The sequence below is a fragment of the Esox lucius genome, chromosome 19, assembly GCF_011004845.1.
Source record: "Esox lucius isolate fEsoLuc1 chromosome 19, fEsoLuc1.pri, whole genome shotgun sequence".
Classification (NCBI taxonomy): Eukaryota; Metazoa; Chordata; class Actinopteri; order Esociformes; family Esocidae; genus Esox; species Esox lucius.
The window spans coordinates 5711102-5730069 of record NC_047587.1 but is presented as its reverse complement, the minus strand read 5'-3'; the positions used below and the strand labels follow the sequence as shown (position 1 = coordinate 5730069).

The window sequence follows — 18968 nt, the reverse complement described above, 5'->3', positions numbered from 1 at the left end:
ACAGTAAAAAGAGATAACCTTGAATGAGTAGGTATTTCCAAACTATTGACTGGTACTGCACTGCATGTTAGGAGGTAGCAAGAATTGGCCTGTTTTTGCAGTGTTCTGGAATTGACAGATTATATAAAAAAATATATATAAACACATATATATTGCATATAATTCTACATACAGTGTCTCTCACTGTAAAAAAAGCCCTTACTGGGTTTTTCCACATTTTGTGTTACAACATGAAATGAAAATGGATATTACCTTTTTCACTGATGTCCATGATTACAAACTGACAAATAAAAATGTGTACTAAATCAATTACAATTACAATTTGTTTTCGCTATGACACACCTGAATGAGCTGTTGTGCGACCAGATGTTACATAATTAGTAAAGTAGTGTGAAGGGGTTTCACATGATTTCAGGTTAAATGCATCGAATGTACCCCAGAGCACAGTAAAGTCCATTGCTGAAGAATGGAGAGAATGTGGCCCAACTGTGAGTCTGTGTAGGCCGTTCTCAAGAAGAGCACTAGCCACCAAGAGGCCACTAAGGCCTAAAGAAGTTACAGTCTTCCATGACTGAGCTGGGAGACACTGTGCATATAGTAATTTAACTATGAGAAAACCCGGCTGAAATCTGGGACTTGGGAGACGATTTATCTTCCAGCAGCCAAAGCCACACTGCTGTGGTTTAAAAACCAAAAGGTCTATGTCCTGAAGTGGCCCTGTCAAAGCCAGGTCCTCAATCCCATTCATAACATATGACAATAGCTGATAATTGCTGATCGTAATTAAGGATAATCACAACTTTTCACTTTGCGTTGATCAGTGACAAAAAACCCTGATTAAATCCATTTTGATTTCACATAGTAACACATTAGATGTGGAAAAGTCCAAAGGGGTGAATATTTGAGAGCCACTGTACATCTCTTACCTTAAAGGTGGAATTTGTAAAGATATTTTTGCCACTAGCATAAATGGCTAAAATACATGTTTTAAGTTAATCTTCTCTTTCAAAGTGACAGAGATTTTATATATTGAAACCCTCTGGCTGATCCATCTATTGGTTTGCATTAACTTATCTCATACTCGGACATTGTACAGACACTCTCAGAGGAAAACTCGCATATTTTCCTCGTGGACTAGCCAATTCTATGCCTGTCTTGTTTGGTAAGAGAAGAGCACGTCATGCCATGACTTAAAATGTAGTATTGTACAAGTTAGCGGCAGAATTCTACAGTGCCCCTCTTATTACATCATGACCCAATGACAAAGTATCTTATATTTGGGAACATATTTTCTAAATTAATTAATTTGTAGAGAATTTGACAGCAATTTCCAATCAAAAAATATGGAGAGACCAACCACAGCTTTGGCATGTGGGGCGCCTGTGGCTGAGCACTGTTTTTTACAGTAACCAGTTATGACCCGTACTGTTTTACAGTAACCAGTTATGACCCGTACTGTTTTACAGTAACCAGTTATGACAAGTGATGTCTGTGATAGTCCCTTGTCTTGCACAGTTTGAATGTATTGTTTCAGAGTAACAGGTATAGCCAGTATCCAGACACTGCATATCCAGATGGACCAAGAGTAGGATATACATCTGACAGTATACTGGGTGCTGGTTTGTAAAAAAATATATAGGTTTTTACCCAATTACATTTTTGATTCAAGCTTGAGAGATAAGCAGAATTGCTGCTTTCACAATCAGTTTCCCTACATAAGAGTTGTCAATGCATGTTTAGAGAAAAATATAAGTATGAGGTGTTTGAGAATGTTTCTAGAAAATTCAGGGGCAAACAGTGTCCAGTTTAGTCTGTAGCATATAGTGTGTGTAATTTATATACAAGTAAAGCATATTAGCATATAACATAACGTAACGTATTACCCACGAAATAGATATCAAAAAGCGTTTAAAAGGATAATCTACACCTCACTAGGACACATTAAACAAACAGATAAAAAACAGAATCAACATTTCCAGACACTTTCCCTGACCTTATCCTTTAAAAAGTATGACCACACCCCTTAGGGATGTAACCCAATAAGAATATGCAATAAATGAGTGACAGATAGGTACCTGCTTCCCCTCGCAGGGCTTTCTCCACAGCCACACCCCTCTCTTCCAGCTGCCTCTGTTTCTCTTCAACCTGCTCCAGCTGCCTCTGGATGATCTGAGGGAAGAAACGAAAGGCCAGAATAAATCACAGCAGACAGATAATGAACATGTCGTAGCGCACACTATAAACCACACTTTCCACACTATACACACGGTTTCCTTCACAAAGAGTTTCAGAGATTTAAAGGTCATGTCTGAAACTATTTTAACAATGAATTTCTTCAAAGTTGGATTTGTTTCACGCTTTGGTGAATTTTGGTATCATCAAATATTTATACATGAAAAAACAGCGGGTGCACAGCTCATTAGCATTGTCTTGATCTCTGCGTGAAGTTATGTTTTAAAGATCTTCAAAAGACATCAGAGCTGGGCTTGCCAAATTCATTCAGTTATGTGGTTTTGGTTCACAAGTTGGACAGTAGTCATACAGAGAATAGTTGCTCAACCACAGCAACCAGCTAACACCTTGTTTCCTCTTTGAATGAACATTTCATATTGGATGCTTACTTGGGCTCTGTGCAGCCTCTTCAGTTCCTCCTGCTTGGCCTGTCGCCGAGCGGCTTTCTGTACCCTCCGTGTCAGCTTGGCATTCAGCTCTTCCTCTGTGTAGGTTTTCTGAAACAATATTACAAGAATATTAGAGGTCTGAGACCGATGCTCTCTCAGGGCACCATGGGAACCCCACCATGCACAGACCAGGACAGGGAACACTCTTCAGAATGATTTCTTGGGTGGTGTAGAAAAGTACCTACAGTACACGGGTGACTAACATAATCCACAATCTATGGAACTGCAGTAAAACACATGGGAGAGAAACTTTTGGGAGAGAAGCATAGTGATCCTACACATTCGGAAGTGGCAAACTGGTGACTGGTTCTGGGAGGAGTTTTGCCAAAGAATACCACTGGATATGAGAAGGGCACCCTGGCTTCAGAAACTAGAAGAAAGGGAAGACTAGGTACAATTTGCTGATCTAATATATTGGTCAGAATACAAAGTTCACAACACACACAACACACACACACACACACGTATTAATCCACAAAAACTACCAGTGTCTGAAGTACCTTGAATTTTCACATTAAAGACATTAAAATGTGTCTAAATCGTAATACTTCCCAAATCTATAAGCCTTTTCATGTTCTCTGGAATGTAAGTAAAAGCTGCAATTGAGTCATTACATGTACATTTAACAAGGCTATCCTTCTCTTTTAGTTTCTATCCACAATAACAGGCTGGAGTGCTAGAGGAAAAAAAACATGTCACGGAGAAGTAGTCGGAATCCAAATGGATCCAATAGTGGCACTGGAAAAATAGTGGCGGCAGCATTAGGTAGGTTAACAACACCAGTCCAGTACAGACAAAAAATAAGCAGCTTGACACCCGACTGGAGCAGACAAAGGAACAGGGCTGAATTGGAATATTGGAAGTTGTCATCCATTGTGACCAGAAAAGTTAAGGAGAGCAGAAGTTTGGAACTCCAGCAGAGAAGGGGGAGATGGGGATTCTGGTGGTAACATGCATCTGAAGAGTATCGGTTAGTTATGCGGTCAGGATGGCCGCTGTGGCCAAACGGGTGGAGAAGGTTAGACTAGTGAAACAGTTGGCACATGCTCAGGGGTGACATGACAAGAACCAGTGGACAAGTATGTACACACTACCTTTGTGGTGTACGCTCTCTTGAACGCCAATGCGTGAGGGACAAAAACAGACTTGGGGAAGACAAAACAAACAGGAAAAAAACAACAACAAACAAACATATGGAATGATTAAATGGATTAATGTCATGTTTAAATCAATCAACAAACAAAAACGACCTTTTCAACCCAATTACTGGGACAATCAAACAGGCAGTGTTAAAGGCCACCCAAGAACACAAGGACAAGGATAAAATAATGAGTTGGGAATCCATATTATTAACATGAATTATGCCTTCAAATTTTTGTATTTAAATAGAAGTTCAAGAAGCAAGGAACAAAACAATTAAATTATCTGGACTGCTACTAGAAGAGCAATCTAAGCAAACATGTAGAATAACATACAGTAGAATACATACTATTTCACCTCACGAAACGGTCACTAAACTAATCAACATCACATCTCTAAAGACCTACAGCAAAAACAATAAGCACACCACAGAACACAAAAAGCATGGAAGCTTTTCTGGATACAGGATGATCTTCCACAATGACGCTACAGGGCCAGAACTGCACGTAATGAGATGATACATTTATCCTGCAATCTAAGACCAATACTGTCTAGGTGCCTGGATTCACGGTATGACCGCCAGGCCTTTCAGACCCACAGTATCAGCCGAACGCCGTTTCCCGTCATTAGCATATACGAATCGTCCCTATTAGCATACACATCACCTTCCAGCCAGAGCATCAGTTCATCTACTGGTTCGTTATCAAACTATATAGAATAATCCAAAGAATATGTATTACAGAATATGTTTGCTTTAAATGGTTTGGAATTTGGAAAAAATGCAAAAATGTGTTTGTATTGAAGGTCTTATCACATATGGGGAAAAAAAAGTATTAAGAAAAGAATACAAAGAACGACTATTTGTAAGAACATAGACTATAGTATTTCAGTCCATTTCTCCATTTCTCCAAATGAATCGGCTGCAAACGGCGCAGCTTTGCAGGTCTCTCCTGGGGGTTCTAGTGGGGCTATTGAGTTGATTTCAATGCCAATGCATAGCTCTAGTCCCTTGGATTACTGGTGTAGAAGGTGTGTATAGGTGACATGAATAAGTTATTGACAAACCAAGAGGAGGTTTTAGAAAAAAACAAGGTCAATTTCTCCAAATGAATAGGATACAAAAACAGGGCGTCTTTGCAGGTCTCTCCTGGGGGTTCTAGCGGGGCTGCCGAGTTGATGTCGAATTGTCGAGTAGCCTATATCGTTTGTATTATGTTTCAATAATAGCCTAATTAATGGAAATCTTGTATTTAATTTGAAAGTTCATTCAAATTCAACCAAGGCTCTGATCATTCATCTGGGAGTATCGTGCATTCATCCACTGACGTCATTCATTCAGTGAGGGGTGATTAGCGCCTGGGTACCACTAGCGGCTGCCTAGGGAACACGCTAAGTGGCGTGTCTCTAAATAGTTCTCAGTTTGTGAGTTTAGAATTCTAACAACGGAATAATGTAATACACGCCTATTTAGGAAAAGTCATGGAAGGAGGAAGGTGTAGCTTTCCAACTGGCAGTTTCATTTTAACTACAAACTCAAACGCCAACTGGTGTAGGCATTTGGGGTTTCTAGTGTTAAGGAAACTGAGGCTGTTTCCATGGCCATTGAAGTTCTGCTATATGTTCGGAGTCTATTGAGATCATAACCCAGACAAAAAATTATAATAATACTAACAGTTGGAAAAGCTGCCTCTTTTTTCAAAGTTGCTTACAGGATGAGAACTGCCAGCCCTGAGCTCCATCTATTCTACAGTATATCCATCCACAAACACAAAGCAGCAGCGGACTTAACACTTGAATTTCAACATTTTCTGGATCATAAATGCAAATCATCCTGTAAAATGTGACTTTTCAATACTACGATTTACAAGTAAAGAAGTAAATTCAACCCCTCCCCAAACAGGATAAAATGCCAATTAAATTAGTAGGACATAAGAATGTTTTTATATCTTCTACAATACGGTTTTGGTTTGAAGTTTCTGGGATGATTTTAGATGAAAGAAAAATTTACATGCTCAAATGTAATACTGAAAAGTCATTTTATTTCTGATGATTTTTGAAATTCCCAAGTATTTCTCCCACTGGTGCACATCTTGTAGTACCTTTTCTCCATCTTTTGCTATAATTCTACTGATGTCCCAACCTCGTTCTCGTTCCCTTTCTCTTTCTTTTCCCGATTCCTTTCTCTCCTTATCTACCTTCTCCTTTATGGTTGCCTTTTGAATGCCTGATACTAGGTCAAAAATGTCCGTATGCCGCTTGGATTAAGAAAAGGTTATGTCAACATATGAAAACACAAAAAAGTGACAGTAAACTGATGATTGATAAAAAGTGAAACTCACATCTGCTTTAGATTTCTGGGAAGACCTTTCCAGCAGGTCGTCACATGACAGATCCGAGTCCTCAGAAAAGCTCATGTTTCTGCGCGACTTCAAATCTGGGAAGAAGAAACGCACATCTTTTCTACCGGTGTTCCTCTTTGAACTAAACTGACCATTACTTACATAACTACATCTAACCATTATCCATCAAGTGCTTTGCCTACAGCAAGCCTGTGGTCCATGAAGAACTACTGGATCAAGGAAATCCGTAGCTTCATCCACCATCTCACCTGACGACCTCCCTAGAGGTGATGATCTCTTCTTCCCAGAGTCATAAGTGGTAGAGCTGGAAGGAGTGCTCGGACAAGACTTGTCATCTTTATTCTTCTTCTTGTCCTTCTTATAGCCTGAGAAAACTGCCTTCCACAGAGACTTGTGTTTAGGTGGCAGCGACGCCTCATCTGGACCATGCTTGTCGGAGAGCCGGCTCTCGTTCTTGGCCTTCTTCTCCTTCTTGTTTTTGCGTGGCGAGAAGAGAGAGCTGCGCTTCTTGCTCTTGCCTCCTGAGGCTGAGCCATCAGAGGAGACAGTTGAACCGTCCAGACTCTTGTTACCCTGACCGCTGAAGAAACGCTCTGGTAGAGTTTCTGCTTTCTTGGTCTCCAGAGCTTTCACCGCAGACGTCTTTGTAGAAACGGAGGACTTCTTGGTACCTTTCCCGGATGTCTCCGGTGAAGCCACGTTCCACGGCACTTTCGCTGCCGCGGCAGCTCCCTTGGCAGCTCCCTTGGCCGTATCGTTCTCTTTCATCTTGTTAAGCTGCTTTGCCATGGCATCTTTAAGGACTTGGCTCTTGATTGACTTCTCTCTGGCTCTCATTCGCTCCTCAGCTATCTCCTTGGCCTCAGGGGAGAACTGCAAGGCCTTCTGGCTCTTCAAGACCTGCTGGTTTCCAGAAAAAGTAGGCTTTCCGTTTTCCACGGCCAGGGCCAAGTGCATGGGGGGTTTCTCCCTGTCCCTGGGGGGCTTGCTGGTGGGCGGGGTGTAGAACCTGTCCATGGTTGTGTCCGGCGTCCGCTCGTCATATGTGTCCTCAACATCGTCTGCAAAGGGTATCTCTGCTACGCACTCCACAAATGACTTCCTCACCTCTTCACGACGCGGTTTGCTGCTCCTGTCCCGCCTCATAAGCACCGCTGGAGCAGTGACTGGAGCAGCGACTGGAGCAGCGACTGGAGCAGCGACTGGAGCAGCGACTGGAGCAGCGACTGGAGCAGCGACTGGAGCAGTGACTGGAGCAGCGACTGGCACATTGACCGGTGTAGTCCTTAGAGCAGGTTTGGGTGTAGAAAGTGGCCTTGGCAAAGGGCTGAGTTGTGTCCTCGGTGCAGGCACGGGACTCTTGGTCTTGCTGTGAGCCGCCTTGGCTGGCTCGGATGTAGCGGGGTGATCAATCCCGTTGTTCCACGAGACGTGGTGCTTTGGCTTGAGGGTGGCTGGCTCCTCATTTGGAGGGGGCGGCGGGGGGCTGGAGGGTGGGGTGAGCATGGTGGAGTCGGAGGTATTGTAGCTATCGCTGGCTGCTTGGCTCGTCTGGCTGGTGGCCGTGCTGCCATTGAGGCCCAGGCCAGAACTGCTGCTGATGTCCCGCCGGTCGGAGCCATTGCTCTTGGGCTCCACCGGGGAGATGACCTGGCCCTCGAGTGTAATGTTCAGCCTGCGGATGACCGAGCGGCCAGCGAAGGCAGGAGGGGAGGGCCTCAGCTCCTCGGGCAGCTCATCGGGGGAGTAGGACTTGAGCGAGGGGGATTCTGGGGTGGGTACCTTACAAACACTGACATGGCTATTTCCTGGAGTTCTGCTGCCGCTACGGTCCAACGGGGTGAGGCCTAGGCTCTTCCTGATCTCAGCACTCTTCAGCCAGAACTCCTCTATTATGTCCGCCTTCTTCACCGGGGTTTCGTCTGTGAGCTCCGATGGTTTTTCTGGCTCGGTGACAGCGACCCCGACAGAGGACGCTGGCTGTGGAAGTGGCGTAGAGGTGACAGCAGGGACAGGCTGAGTTCGGACGGGGGAGTCAGAGGTTAGGGGTAAGGAGGGCTCGTGGCAGGGGAGGGGCTGGGCACAAATAGGAGACAAAGGGTTCCCGGTTGGCGGGCAGGAGCAGGGTGGAGGGATGAGGGGCGATTTTGGGATGACTGTCTCGGGCAGCGGGACAGGCTGGGAGCAGATGGGAGAGTGAACAGGGGAGTGAACAGGGGAGTGAACAGGGGAGTGAACAGGAGAGTGAACAGGAGAGTGAAGAGGAGAGTGAACAGGAGAGTGAACAGGAGCGTGAACAGGAGCGTGAACAGGAGCGTGAACAGGAGCATGAACAGGAGAGCGCGTGGGGGACACGGAGGAGGATTGATATTGGGGGCTGTTAGCTTTGGGAGTCTGAGCGGTTTTCTGTGGCGTTTCAACGTCCTCCGGTGCAAAGGGTTCTGGGAAAAACCGCATGCCGGGAGATTTGATCAGGCAGGGAGGAGATTTGTGAGACATCTGGAAGACAAGCAGAGGAAGAGCAGTATTCATACCCCGTTATAGTCACACTATGTAAAAACCAATATGCAAAGTGGCACACTATTACAGACTGGGAGAGTAAGGTTCTACTGTTGTTTGCTCCTTGGGGTTTAAGGCCGGGTGTCTCTGTAAAGCACTTTGTGACAACTGCTGTTGTAAAAAGGGCTTCATAAATACATTTGATTTATAAATAAATTTGATGGTTCCTGACCAGTGAAACAGGCTGTGGAGGTTCTACTGGTGTAACAACAACTTCCTCAGCGATCTTCAACGGACTGACACTGGACTGGCCAATCCTGGAGGTGACATCCTGATCGTTCTCGTCCTCATCAGGAGGGGTTTCCCTGATCTCTGACGGGTGCAGACGAGCCTCAGCCTCGGCATCAGAGGGAATGTCCTCTGTAATAACAAGGACAACACGTACCTCTCACAACCCCCGATCATGTAACCCTCATAACCCTGATCGTGTACCTCTCATAACCCCGATCGTGTACCTCTCATAACCCCTATCACGTCCCTCTCATAACCCCTATCACGTCCCTCTCATAACCCCTATCACGTCCCTCTCATAACCCCTATCACGTCCCTCTCATAACCCCTATCACGTCCCTCTCATAACCCCTATCACGTACCTCTCATAACCCCTATCACGTACCTCTCATAACCCCTATCACGTACCTCTCATAACCCCTATCACGTACCTCTCATAACCCCTATCACGTACCTCTCATAACCCCTATCACGTACCTCTCATAACCCCTATCACGTACCTCTCATAACCCCTATCACGTACCTCTCATAACCCCTATCACGTACCTCTCATAACCCCTATCACGTACCTCTCATAACCCCTATCACGTACCTCTCATAACCCCTATCACGTACCTCTCATAACCCCTATCACGTACCTCTCATAACCCCTATCACGTACCTCTCATAACCCCTATCACGTACCTCTCATAACCCCTATCACGTACCTCTCATAACCCCTATCACGTACCTCTCATAACCCCTATCACGTACCTCTCATAACCCCTATCACGTACCTCTCATAACCCCTATCACGTACCTCTCATAACCCCTATCACGTACCTCTCATAACCCCTATCACGTACCTCTCATAACCCCTATCACGTACCTCTCATAACCCCTATCACGTCCCTCTTATAACCCCTATCACGTCCCTCTTATAACCCCTATCACGTACTTCTCATAACCCCTATCACGTACCTCTCATAACCCCTATCACGTGCCTCTCATAACCCCTATCACGTGCCTCTCATAACCCCTATCACGTACCTCTTATAACCCCTATCACGTACCTCTCATAACCCCTATCATGTCCCTCTCATAACCCCTATCACGTGCCTCTTATAACCCCTATCACGTACCTCTTATAACCCCTATCACGTACCTCTTATAACCCTTATCATGTACCTCTCACAACCTGATCATGTAGCTCGCAAAGTACAGCGCTCGTTATACACAATCTGTGAAAACTCACAAGAGCATTAGACTGCAGATTAGATATGTTAAATGAGTTGCTTTCGTACCCTGGTCCATGTCTGTGCCTGGCTCAAAATCACGGCTGCCAACTTCTGCTTCCAGGTCATCATCCTCACAAGGCTCTAAATTCACAATGAATAGAGGAAACTATTAAACCGTGTTCAGGCCACGTTATGTCTGGTTCAACCAAAGACCTGCTGTCAGAAACTGTATGCAGTGCCTTTAGATGAATCAGACAAATTCACTTTCTCCATATTTTGTTTGTGTTATAGACTTCCACAGCATTCTGTTGTTGGGGAAAACCCACCATTACAACACAGAAAAGCTCCCTAATAACAAACTAAAATAGATTTTCTGGATTGGAAAACTATTTCAATGATACCATGATTAAGGAAATGAATAGAATAACAGGAATGACAGGGGAGATACTTAAAGGAAAATGTATTTGGTGAGTCTGAAGCCTGAAAACCAAACTGAGGGCATTAAAAACTAGAATTACTAATAAAAAATAGGACAAGGAAGTCAGTCTGCCTTCATTGACAACTTATCATTGACAAACATTTACACAAAACAACCTCTCTTCACATGAACAGTAAACAAAAATAATTGCATACAGTACATCACAGCATGATTAGTGATTAGATACATGCACTTTATCCATTTCTGCAAATGAAAAAGGATGACGCCTGCATCAAGCAATAACACAAACACAAAGTGTTAATTGGCATTAAAAAAACAAAACGTATTAATGTCCGACACACACTTGCGAGCTTGAAACACCATAGGTGAGAGAGGTAAAAGGTTTCATGGTTTGTTTTATTGTGTGTCAAAAAACAAACCCGACCAAAAGCTTTTAATGGGAGCTCCTTTACCTCACACACATGCATCTAGCGTATTGTCATCAGCGGAAAACTATTGCTCCAGAGAGATGGCTATGCTCTACCGGACCTGGAAACTCCATCCACAAGCCTTTCCTCAGCTGGTACCCTGTTGTGCATGCAGAGGTTGCCGTAGAGATGGACCAGCTCTTATGAGGTTGCCGTAGAGATAAGGGCTTGTTTACATTACGCCACTTTCTCCGAGGCATATCGAAGACGATTTAAGACGCTAGATTACTTTGTTGTGTAACTTGCAGATATCGAAGTTTTGAGGGTGTGAAAATAATCGTGTCAGAACTTAATCAAGTTCCTGTGCACTGCGCATGCATATCTTCCGATTTACCCACAGTGGACTGCCACAATCCTGCCCGGGACGAATCAAACATGCCGGTGTACAATCACATGCTATGGAAATGATTACGCAAACTGAGATACGTTTATCTAGCATTTGATTCTCTCCCTCGTAATGTAAAGAAGCCCTAAGATGAGAAGACCCCCTTTAAATGTGGTAACACACACAGAGGCTAGCGTCTCATCTGAGACGCCGGTCCTGCCTGGCAGCCTGCCGCGAAGCCCCACAATGATTTAAGCCTCCAGACCGAATCGGGCCGAGTCTCTTGACACTATTACCACTCATCCTACCTCCACCTTGGAACCTGGCAAGCAAGCAGAAGAGCAACCTTAGGCAGAAGTTCTGGATGGATCGGCCGCCATGAATGTGTCACAGCCTCATTCAGTCCAATGTTGTGGATATCCTAACCCACCTGCTGTAGGTCCTCACATGTTGCCAGGTATGCAGTGAAACGGGGCTGGGTTGGTGAATAAAGCGGTGTGGCGTGGGACTGACCAAGAGAGATAGGAGGACCCTCATGTTACAGCATGCATTGCTTGCCAGTGCGTGTCTGCGTGAGAGTGTGCAACTGTGCGAATGTGAGCGCGCACGGCCATGCTCTAACGAAGGACTGTACACAGGAGAACAGAGTTGTAAGCTAAGATATAAGGATCATCATATATGACCACATATGGCTCTGCACTACCTCCAGACAACGACTCCAACCAGACCCTCACAGCCTCATGACGGGCAGATGTCTTTGCAGGGGCTACATTCAAAACAAACATGGTTGGGACAGGAAATGAACATAACAGACATTCAGGGGGGGAAATCAACAGAACAAAGCCAACCAAAATGAACAGACCGAATAAACAGGCATAAATAAAGGAAAGAACGGGGGGGGGGGGGATATAATTGGGGATCTTTGATCTGACTCAATGACCCCCGTATTTCCATCTACTGGACACAGCAACACAAAAGACTCAACAACAGTGAGACAAAACAATATTAAGCAAGAGCCATCAAAACAAGTGACAGATGATGAGAGACAAAAAGTGTGTTAATGTTGGGGTCAACTGGGGTTGGGGCCTCCCGGCCCCAGACACACACAACAGTAACCACGAGGGACACGCGGGCCGCCCCGCCCAACCCAGAGACCCACAGCCAAGAAGCAGCGGACCTCCAACCCGGGAGGGACCCCAGGGACCAGCTCCTCTGGGCCGGGTTACCTGTGGAGGAGAGCTGGGTGAGCTTTGTGGAGGGCTGGGAGGCAGGGGCCGGTGGCACCTCCTTGCCCCCCTCAGACAGCGCGCGGACTCCCCGGAGATCCGAGATGGCTGTCGGATCCACCGGCTGCAGCACTTGTTGGATCTGCAGGTTCCTGGCTGTGTGGAGGTGTAGAGGGTTGGACCGCACACGGTCGGAGCGTGACCAAGGTTGTACGAAGGTGGAGTGGCGGTCGCGACAGAGCAGCAGAGTAACCAGACAGTGGTTGAGGAATGCATGGAGAAAAGGGGGACGGACAGAACGAGAGAGAAAGAGAGAGAGAGAGAGAGGGAGGAACAGAGAAGGCAGAGGTGTTTAGAGAGGTGGAGATAGGAGATCAATACCACAGGGGCGTAGAGGCCGCATGCAGAACCCTGGAAAAAGAGTAGCAGCTTTACCCGGAGAACCTCACACTTCAGGAAGCCTTGCGGAGTGGTGTGTGTTGTGTTTACAACGGACTGCCATGCTGAAACGGTTGCCTAAAAGTGACCTGTAAGGTCTGTTACCACGAGTGGATTAGTAAATCAAAAGAAATTCATGTTAATAGGAAGAATGTTAAAAGGGGAAATTCACTATTTTACAACTTTGTTAGATGGTTTCTCACCTGCTACATGGATACAGTTGTTTTTTTTTTTAAACGCCCATTACAAAAATGTGCTACCACAACCAAATGTTCCATAGAAGTATGGGCATGTTCATAAAAAGATTAAGTTGAAATAAACTTTATATTTGGTTGTATGTTACTTAAAGGTGATTTGAGTAGAAGAAGAAAAAACAACACATCCACTTTCAGGATGAGCAGCCATGTAACATAATGGTTTAAAATACTGAATAAAATGGGTTGGAATATTTTAGGTTGAAAGATAACCCCCTCGCTTTCAAAAGTCCAAAATTCAAACATAACCAAAAAATGTCAACACAAAACCTCAGGAGAAAGCCTGGTAAAAAGAAACAAGCCCAACACAAGAGTTATTAAATGTGACGGCTCCTTCACTCGTTAACTGTGCAAAACCCATCTGTAGGCAGAAATTCTACCTTTAAATGTGCCTGTGTCCTCTTCATCTTTGAGGTTCTCCAGCCATAGTCCTGACTGGAGCTCCCTTTCCCATGGGCAGTACTCCCCCTCTGCCAGCAGGGGGAGACATGGCCCATATAATAACCCACACAGAAAGACATAGACACACACACACACACACACACACACACACACACACACACACACACACAGGTAAAACAAAAAAACACACCAACACAGGAAAGTAGACACAAGGAGGAAAAGAGTGAGAAAGAGACAGAGGAGGAGAGTCACAGAAGATGAGGACACCAGGCTTTAAAGTGGCAGATGACAGAGGTTTGCTAAAAAAAAAAGCAAGATTGTTCTGACAAAGACAGAATAGCTAATTGAGATACAGACAGGATGTTCACATACAAATGAAGAGGACATCATACAAAACACTGTGCCTCTGCTACATTCTGAACTTCCAAATCTGAGAATGCTGAACCGGGAAAGACTATCAGAATAAAATGAATTTATAGAATAATACATACACAGTACACTTTGTAGACTGAAATAAACTTTGTATAAAAGAAAGTTTACCATCACTCGAGTCCTCCTCTGCATAATCATCATCATCATCATCCTCCTCCTCATCTTCCTCCTCCTCCTCTTCCTCTTCGTCACCCTCCTCTAGCTCTAGGTTCCTCGTGTTGTGAGCCTGGACCCCGTCATGTTCCTGGCCCCCCGAGTCACTGTCCGTCTTCAGTCTGGCGTGGAGTTCCACAGCCTCCTTCCAAGGTACCCCTCCCAGGTCAGAGGGGCTGGGGAGCTCCGGCTGCTCCTCCTCAGGATGCTCCTCATCCTCCTGGTCCTCCTCCTCTATGTCCGACTCGGAGCTGCTACAGGACGACAAGCGAGGGACCTCCATGTTAAAACAGGCAACATGGGGGAAAACAAAATCCCCAACACTCTCTGGTAGTCCACGTCCCTAACGGAGAAATGCTGACCACTAATTAACTTATAAAATGATCACCGGCCACTGTTACTTCACAGGACAGCCCAGGTCTGTGTGTTATGCTGGTCCTCTGTAATCTCACCTGGAGCCCAGGTCTGTGTGTTATGCTGGTCCTCTGTAATCTCACCTGGAGCCCAGGTCTGTGTGTTATGCTGATCCTCTGTAATCTCACCTGGAGCCCAGGTCTGTGTGTTATGCTGGTCCTCTCTAATCTCACCTGGAGCCCAGGTCTTTGTGTTATGCTGGTCCTCTCTAATCTCACCTGGAGCCCAGGTCTGTGTGTTATGCTGGTCCTCTGTAATCTCACCTGGAGCCCAGGTCTGTGTGTTATGCTGGTCCTCTGTAATCTCACCTGGAGCCCAGGTCTGTGTGTTATGCTGGTCCTCTGTAATCTCACCTGGAGCCCAGGTCTGTGTGTTATGCTGGTCCTCTGTAATCTCACCTGGAGCCCAGGTCTGTGTGTTATGCTGGTCCTCTGTAATCTCACCTGGAGCCCAGGTCTGTGTGTTATGCTGGTCCTCTGTAATCTCACCTGGAGCCCAGGTCTGTGTGTTATGCTGGTCCTCTCTAATCTCACCTGGAGCCCAGGTCTGTGTGTTATGCTGGTCCTCTGTAATCTCACCTGGAGCCCAGGTCTGTGTGTTATGCTGGTCCTCTGTAATCTCACCTGGAGCCCAGGTCTGTGTGTTATGCTGGTCCTCTCTAATCTCACCTGGAGCCCAGGTCTGTGTGTTATGCTGGTCCTCTCTAATCTCACCTGGAGCCCAGGTCTGTGTGTTATAATCTCACCTGGAGCCCAGGTCCACGTGTGAGTCTTTGTCCAGCACGTTGCTCAGGTTGTGTTCAGCCAGCGTCTCCTCCGGCACCTCCTCCAGGTCCTCCTCCCGCTGCAGAGACAGACGATAGTTCTCCAGCTCAATGCGCTCTGGTGTGCCCCGAAGACGCTTCGCCAGGCTGGGTTCCTGTAGCCCGTTCACCTCCGGGACTGAGGGGGGGGACAGAATCCAGACAGTTGAGGGTCAGTAATGAGAATGGATGAGGAGTGGCGCTGGAGGGATTCTGCAGCACAGGACCACGCAATGATGGAGACACAGGGGGAGGCAAGGGGGATGACACACCAAGCCAAGGGGGGGGAGACGGAAAACCAGGCCAACAGGCCGACCAGGAGGGGGGGACACCAGGCCGACCAGGAAGGGGGGGACACCAGTCCGACCAGGAAGGGGGGGACACCAGGCCGACCAGGAAGGGGGGGACACCAGGCCGACCAGGAAGGGGGGGACACCAGGCCGACCAGGAAGGGGGGACACCAGGCCGACCAGGAAGGGGGGACACCAGGCCGACCAGGAGGGGGGGACACCAGGCCGACCAGGAAGGGGGGGACACCAGTCCGACCAGGAAGGGGGGACACCAGTCCGACCAGGAAGGGGGGACACCAGGCCGACCAGGAAGGGGGGACACCAGGCCGACCAGGAAGGGGGGGACACCAGGCCGACCAGGAGGGGGGGACACCAGGCCGACCAGGAAGGGGGGGACACCAGGCCGACCAGGAAGGGGGGGACACCAGTCCGACCAGGAGGGGGGGGACACCAGGCCGACCAGGAAGGGGGGGACACCAGTATGATACAAGGTCAGCCGTGACACAAGGCCCTTACAACCAGAAGACCCACTTCCATAATCACTTGGCTTTCATGACTACACTTGACTACACTTTGGCATCAGCTGAAGTGTTGTGATAAAACAAAGGCGGTGTACACATTTCTATAGATCCACTAGGACACAAGGACAAACACACAAAGTCTGTGTACACATTTCTATAGATCCACTAGGACACATGGACAAACACACAAAGTCTTTCGAAGCATTTATTGCATGGTTTTCTACAGCGGTTTACAATTATAATATATAATAATTAGAATGATATACAGTGAGTCTGTGGAACAGGGTAAAGCATGGTACTGCCTTGCCTTTCTCCCATCCTAGGGAGCAACTCTTAAAACGGACAGCCATTGACTATCTGGTATAATCAGTCTCCATGACCACTTGGGTTATTTAAAAAATGTAAAAATAAATGGTACTTGAGGTCAGATGAGGAATAAACTTACCCACAGAAAATGTGTTGTAAGCAATGACCTCATGCAACCCTCAAGGAAGCATTATGTGGTGAGGTAAAGCCTGACATTAGTTGTTTTTTTTCTGCTGCTGATAGTGGTGAAACAGGAGAATGCTGAAGCATTCTTTCACAGGGGGACCCATGTAGATAACAGTAGTGTTTCCCCACACTCATGAGACAATAGATCAGGGGTAGGATACCCTGTTCCCACAGGCCCTCTATGTTTCGATTTCAACCCATGTGTTGAATTCTGCCAATCAACAAACATATGCAAGAAATGAGCAGCTCAGAGCGGCGGCCAGTCGGGGAAGAAAAACAGAGGTACCTTGGGGTACCCCAGAAACAGGGTTGCCCAATAGATTTTTGAGCCAATTAATCTTATTCAACTGAACTTTAGCATTCAAATTATAGGGATCTATAATCCCACATGTCAGCATGGGTTATGGAATGATCAAGGTTAGGTAACTGAAAGAAAATATCCTCTCTGTGGCCTACATCTTTGTGCTAAGTATCAAGTATGAATGGACTAGTCATTAGGAAATAAATACTTTATACTGTCCATAAATATTATACTGGCCTAGTAGACCTACAGGGAAAGTCCACTACTAGACATTATGAGTGATTGGATGTGTTTCAGACATAGGAGGTGTTTCCAGAGCAACATTTCTTTCATTTCAGGCCGAGAAGGTCCAACCAATGACATCACTGGTTGATCAACCCTGCTGTCTCATTGGAATTATAAACAGCTTTTATATTGAGTAACGAAGATTCCACTTGATTTCCTTGAGATAAAGCCACTGAAACGTTCCACCAGCTCACAGACTGGTTTATATTTTCCACCAGTTCACAAGTTCAAAGGTGGGGCTTTCCTCTAAACTTTCACACAGCTTATTAAAGGAAATGTATCGCTCCCAGACACACGGCTGGGCTCAACAGCCTGGGCACGAGATTACAGCTCATGTAATACACAAATAATCAAGCATTTATGCATTGATTAATCAAATAGCTGCATTCCCAGACCTTTCCCCACAACGTTCCTACCAGCCACAACATTGTACGATAGCCAGGCTGACATATGTCCGAGGTTTGTCTGACTCTGTAAAGACCGCAGTACATAGGAAGCCCTATTTACACCAAAGGTAGACGTTTCAAAACAGCTGCGGAGCTTTGTTTCTACAAATTCTGCGGCGCTTGTCAGCTACACTAGCTAGTCACTTGTCACTGTTGTCACTTATGTATATTATTGCCATACCTGCCATATCTATAATGTTCAATAATACTACCCAGATTGCTGCTAGTTTACAGTACTATTTTTAAACTGCTGCTTGTGTACATTGTTATGTATATGTTTTATGTATAAATACGTTTTATTTTATTATACTTTTTTGTTTGGCTATATTTCTGCTTATATATTCTTCGTCTATGCAGTGGTCATGTGCCATGTCACAAAAATGACATTGTACAGGATGACGTTGTGTTGTTTGGTGCATTTTATAAATGAACCTTGAAACTACAGAGCTAGTCCTTGAGATCGCGAAACAGTGTAGATGTTCCTGATGTTTCCTCATTACAAGAGGAGCTGGACATCTTGAAATGCTTAAAACCTGGAAATATAGATTTCCTATTTCTACCAGTGAAATGCAGGGGAGCTTGTATTTGCATTGCGTGATAGAATTACCATTTTTGGTAATTCAATTTTGGTATTATTAGGTACACCGATCTAGTATACACAACGCGCCGTGTTGTCGCATATGCCGTTCTGCACAGCACTGTCATTTTAGTGTTTCTGGCTTCTCTGTCAGCATGACCAATCTCTTCTGACTCCTCACATAAACAAAGTGTTTTTGTCCACAGAATTGCTGCTCACTGGACGTTTTTTTAATTGCACCATTCTCTGTAAACTCCAGAGACTATGGTGTGTGAAAGTCCCAGGAGGTCAGCTATATGAGATATTAGACCCGCTACATCAGGCACAACAATTATACCACGCTCAAAGTTGCTCATATCACGCGTTCTTCTCATTCTAATATTTGCCCTAACTAAACTGCATGACCATGTCTGTATGCGTCGTATAGAGTCGTAGCTACATGACTCCCTCTTTGGTCATTTGTGTTAACAAGGAGGCGAAACTAATAACAGGGTTGGTGGGATATGTCAAAATCAT

The 18968-nt window shown here is 45.7% G+C and overlaps 1 protein-coding gene across 11 annotated transcripts in view; it reads right to left on the bottom strand.

The window, feature by feature from the left end:
- The window catches only part of mical3a (microtubule associated monooxygenase, calponin and LIM domain containing 3a), a 69020-nt gene that overhangs the window by 13601 nt on the left and 36451 nt on the right, over window positions 1-18968 (bottom strand). For 5 of the 11 annotated variants that reach the window (XM_034288252.1, XM_034288253.1, XM_034288254.1 and 2 more), the window contains exons 28-40: window positions 15484-15679; window positions 14280-14578; window positions 13718-13807; window positions 12646-12801; window positions 12123-12185; window positions 10255-10329; window positions 8913-9100; window positions 6430-8680; window positions 6161-6255; window positions 5921-6076; window positions 3776-3826; window positions 2622-2729; window positions 2076-2169 (exon numbers count right to left, since the gene is read on the bottom strand). In XM_034288252.1, coding sequence (XP_034144143.1) covers window positions 2076-2169; window positions 2622-2729; window positions 3776-3826; window positions 5921-6076; window positions 6161-6255; window positions 6430-8680; window positions 8913-9100; window positions 10255-10329; window positions 12123-12185; window positions 12646-12801; window positions 13718-13807; window positions 14280-14578; window positions 15484-15679 — 3822 coding nt within the window. Of the gene's footprint in view, window positions 1-2075; window positions 2170-2621; window positions 2730-2959; window positions 3052-3775; window positions 3827-5920; window positions 6077-6160; window positions 6256-6429; window positions 8681-8912; window positions 9101-10254; window positions 10330-12122; window positions 12186-12645; window positions 12802-13717; window positions 13808-14279; window positions 14579-15483; window positions 15680-18968 lie in introns of those variants that run through there. The other 6 variants (XM_029115113.2, XM_029115125.2, XR_004574791.1 and 3 more) reach the window with 5 other exon arrangements.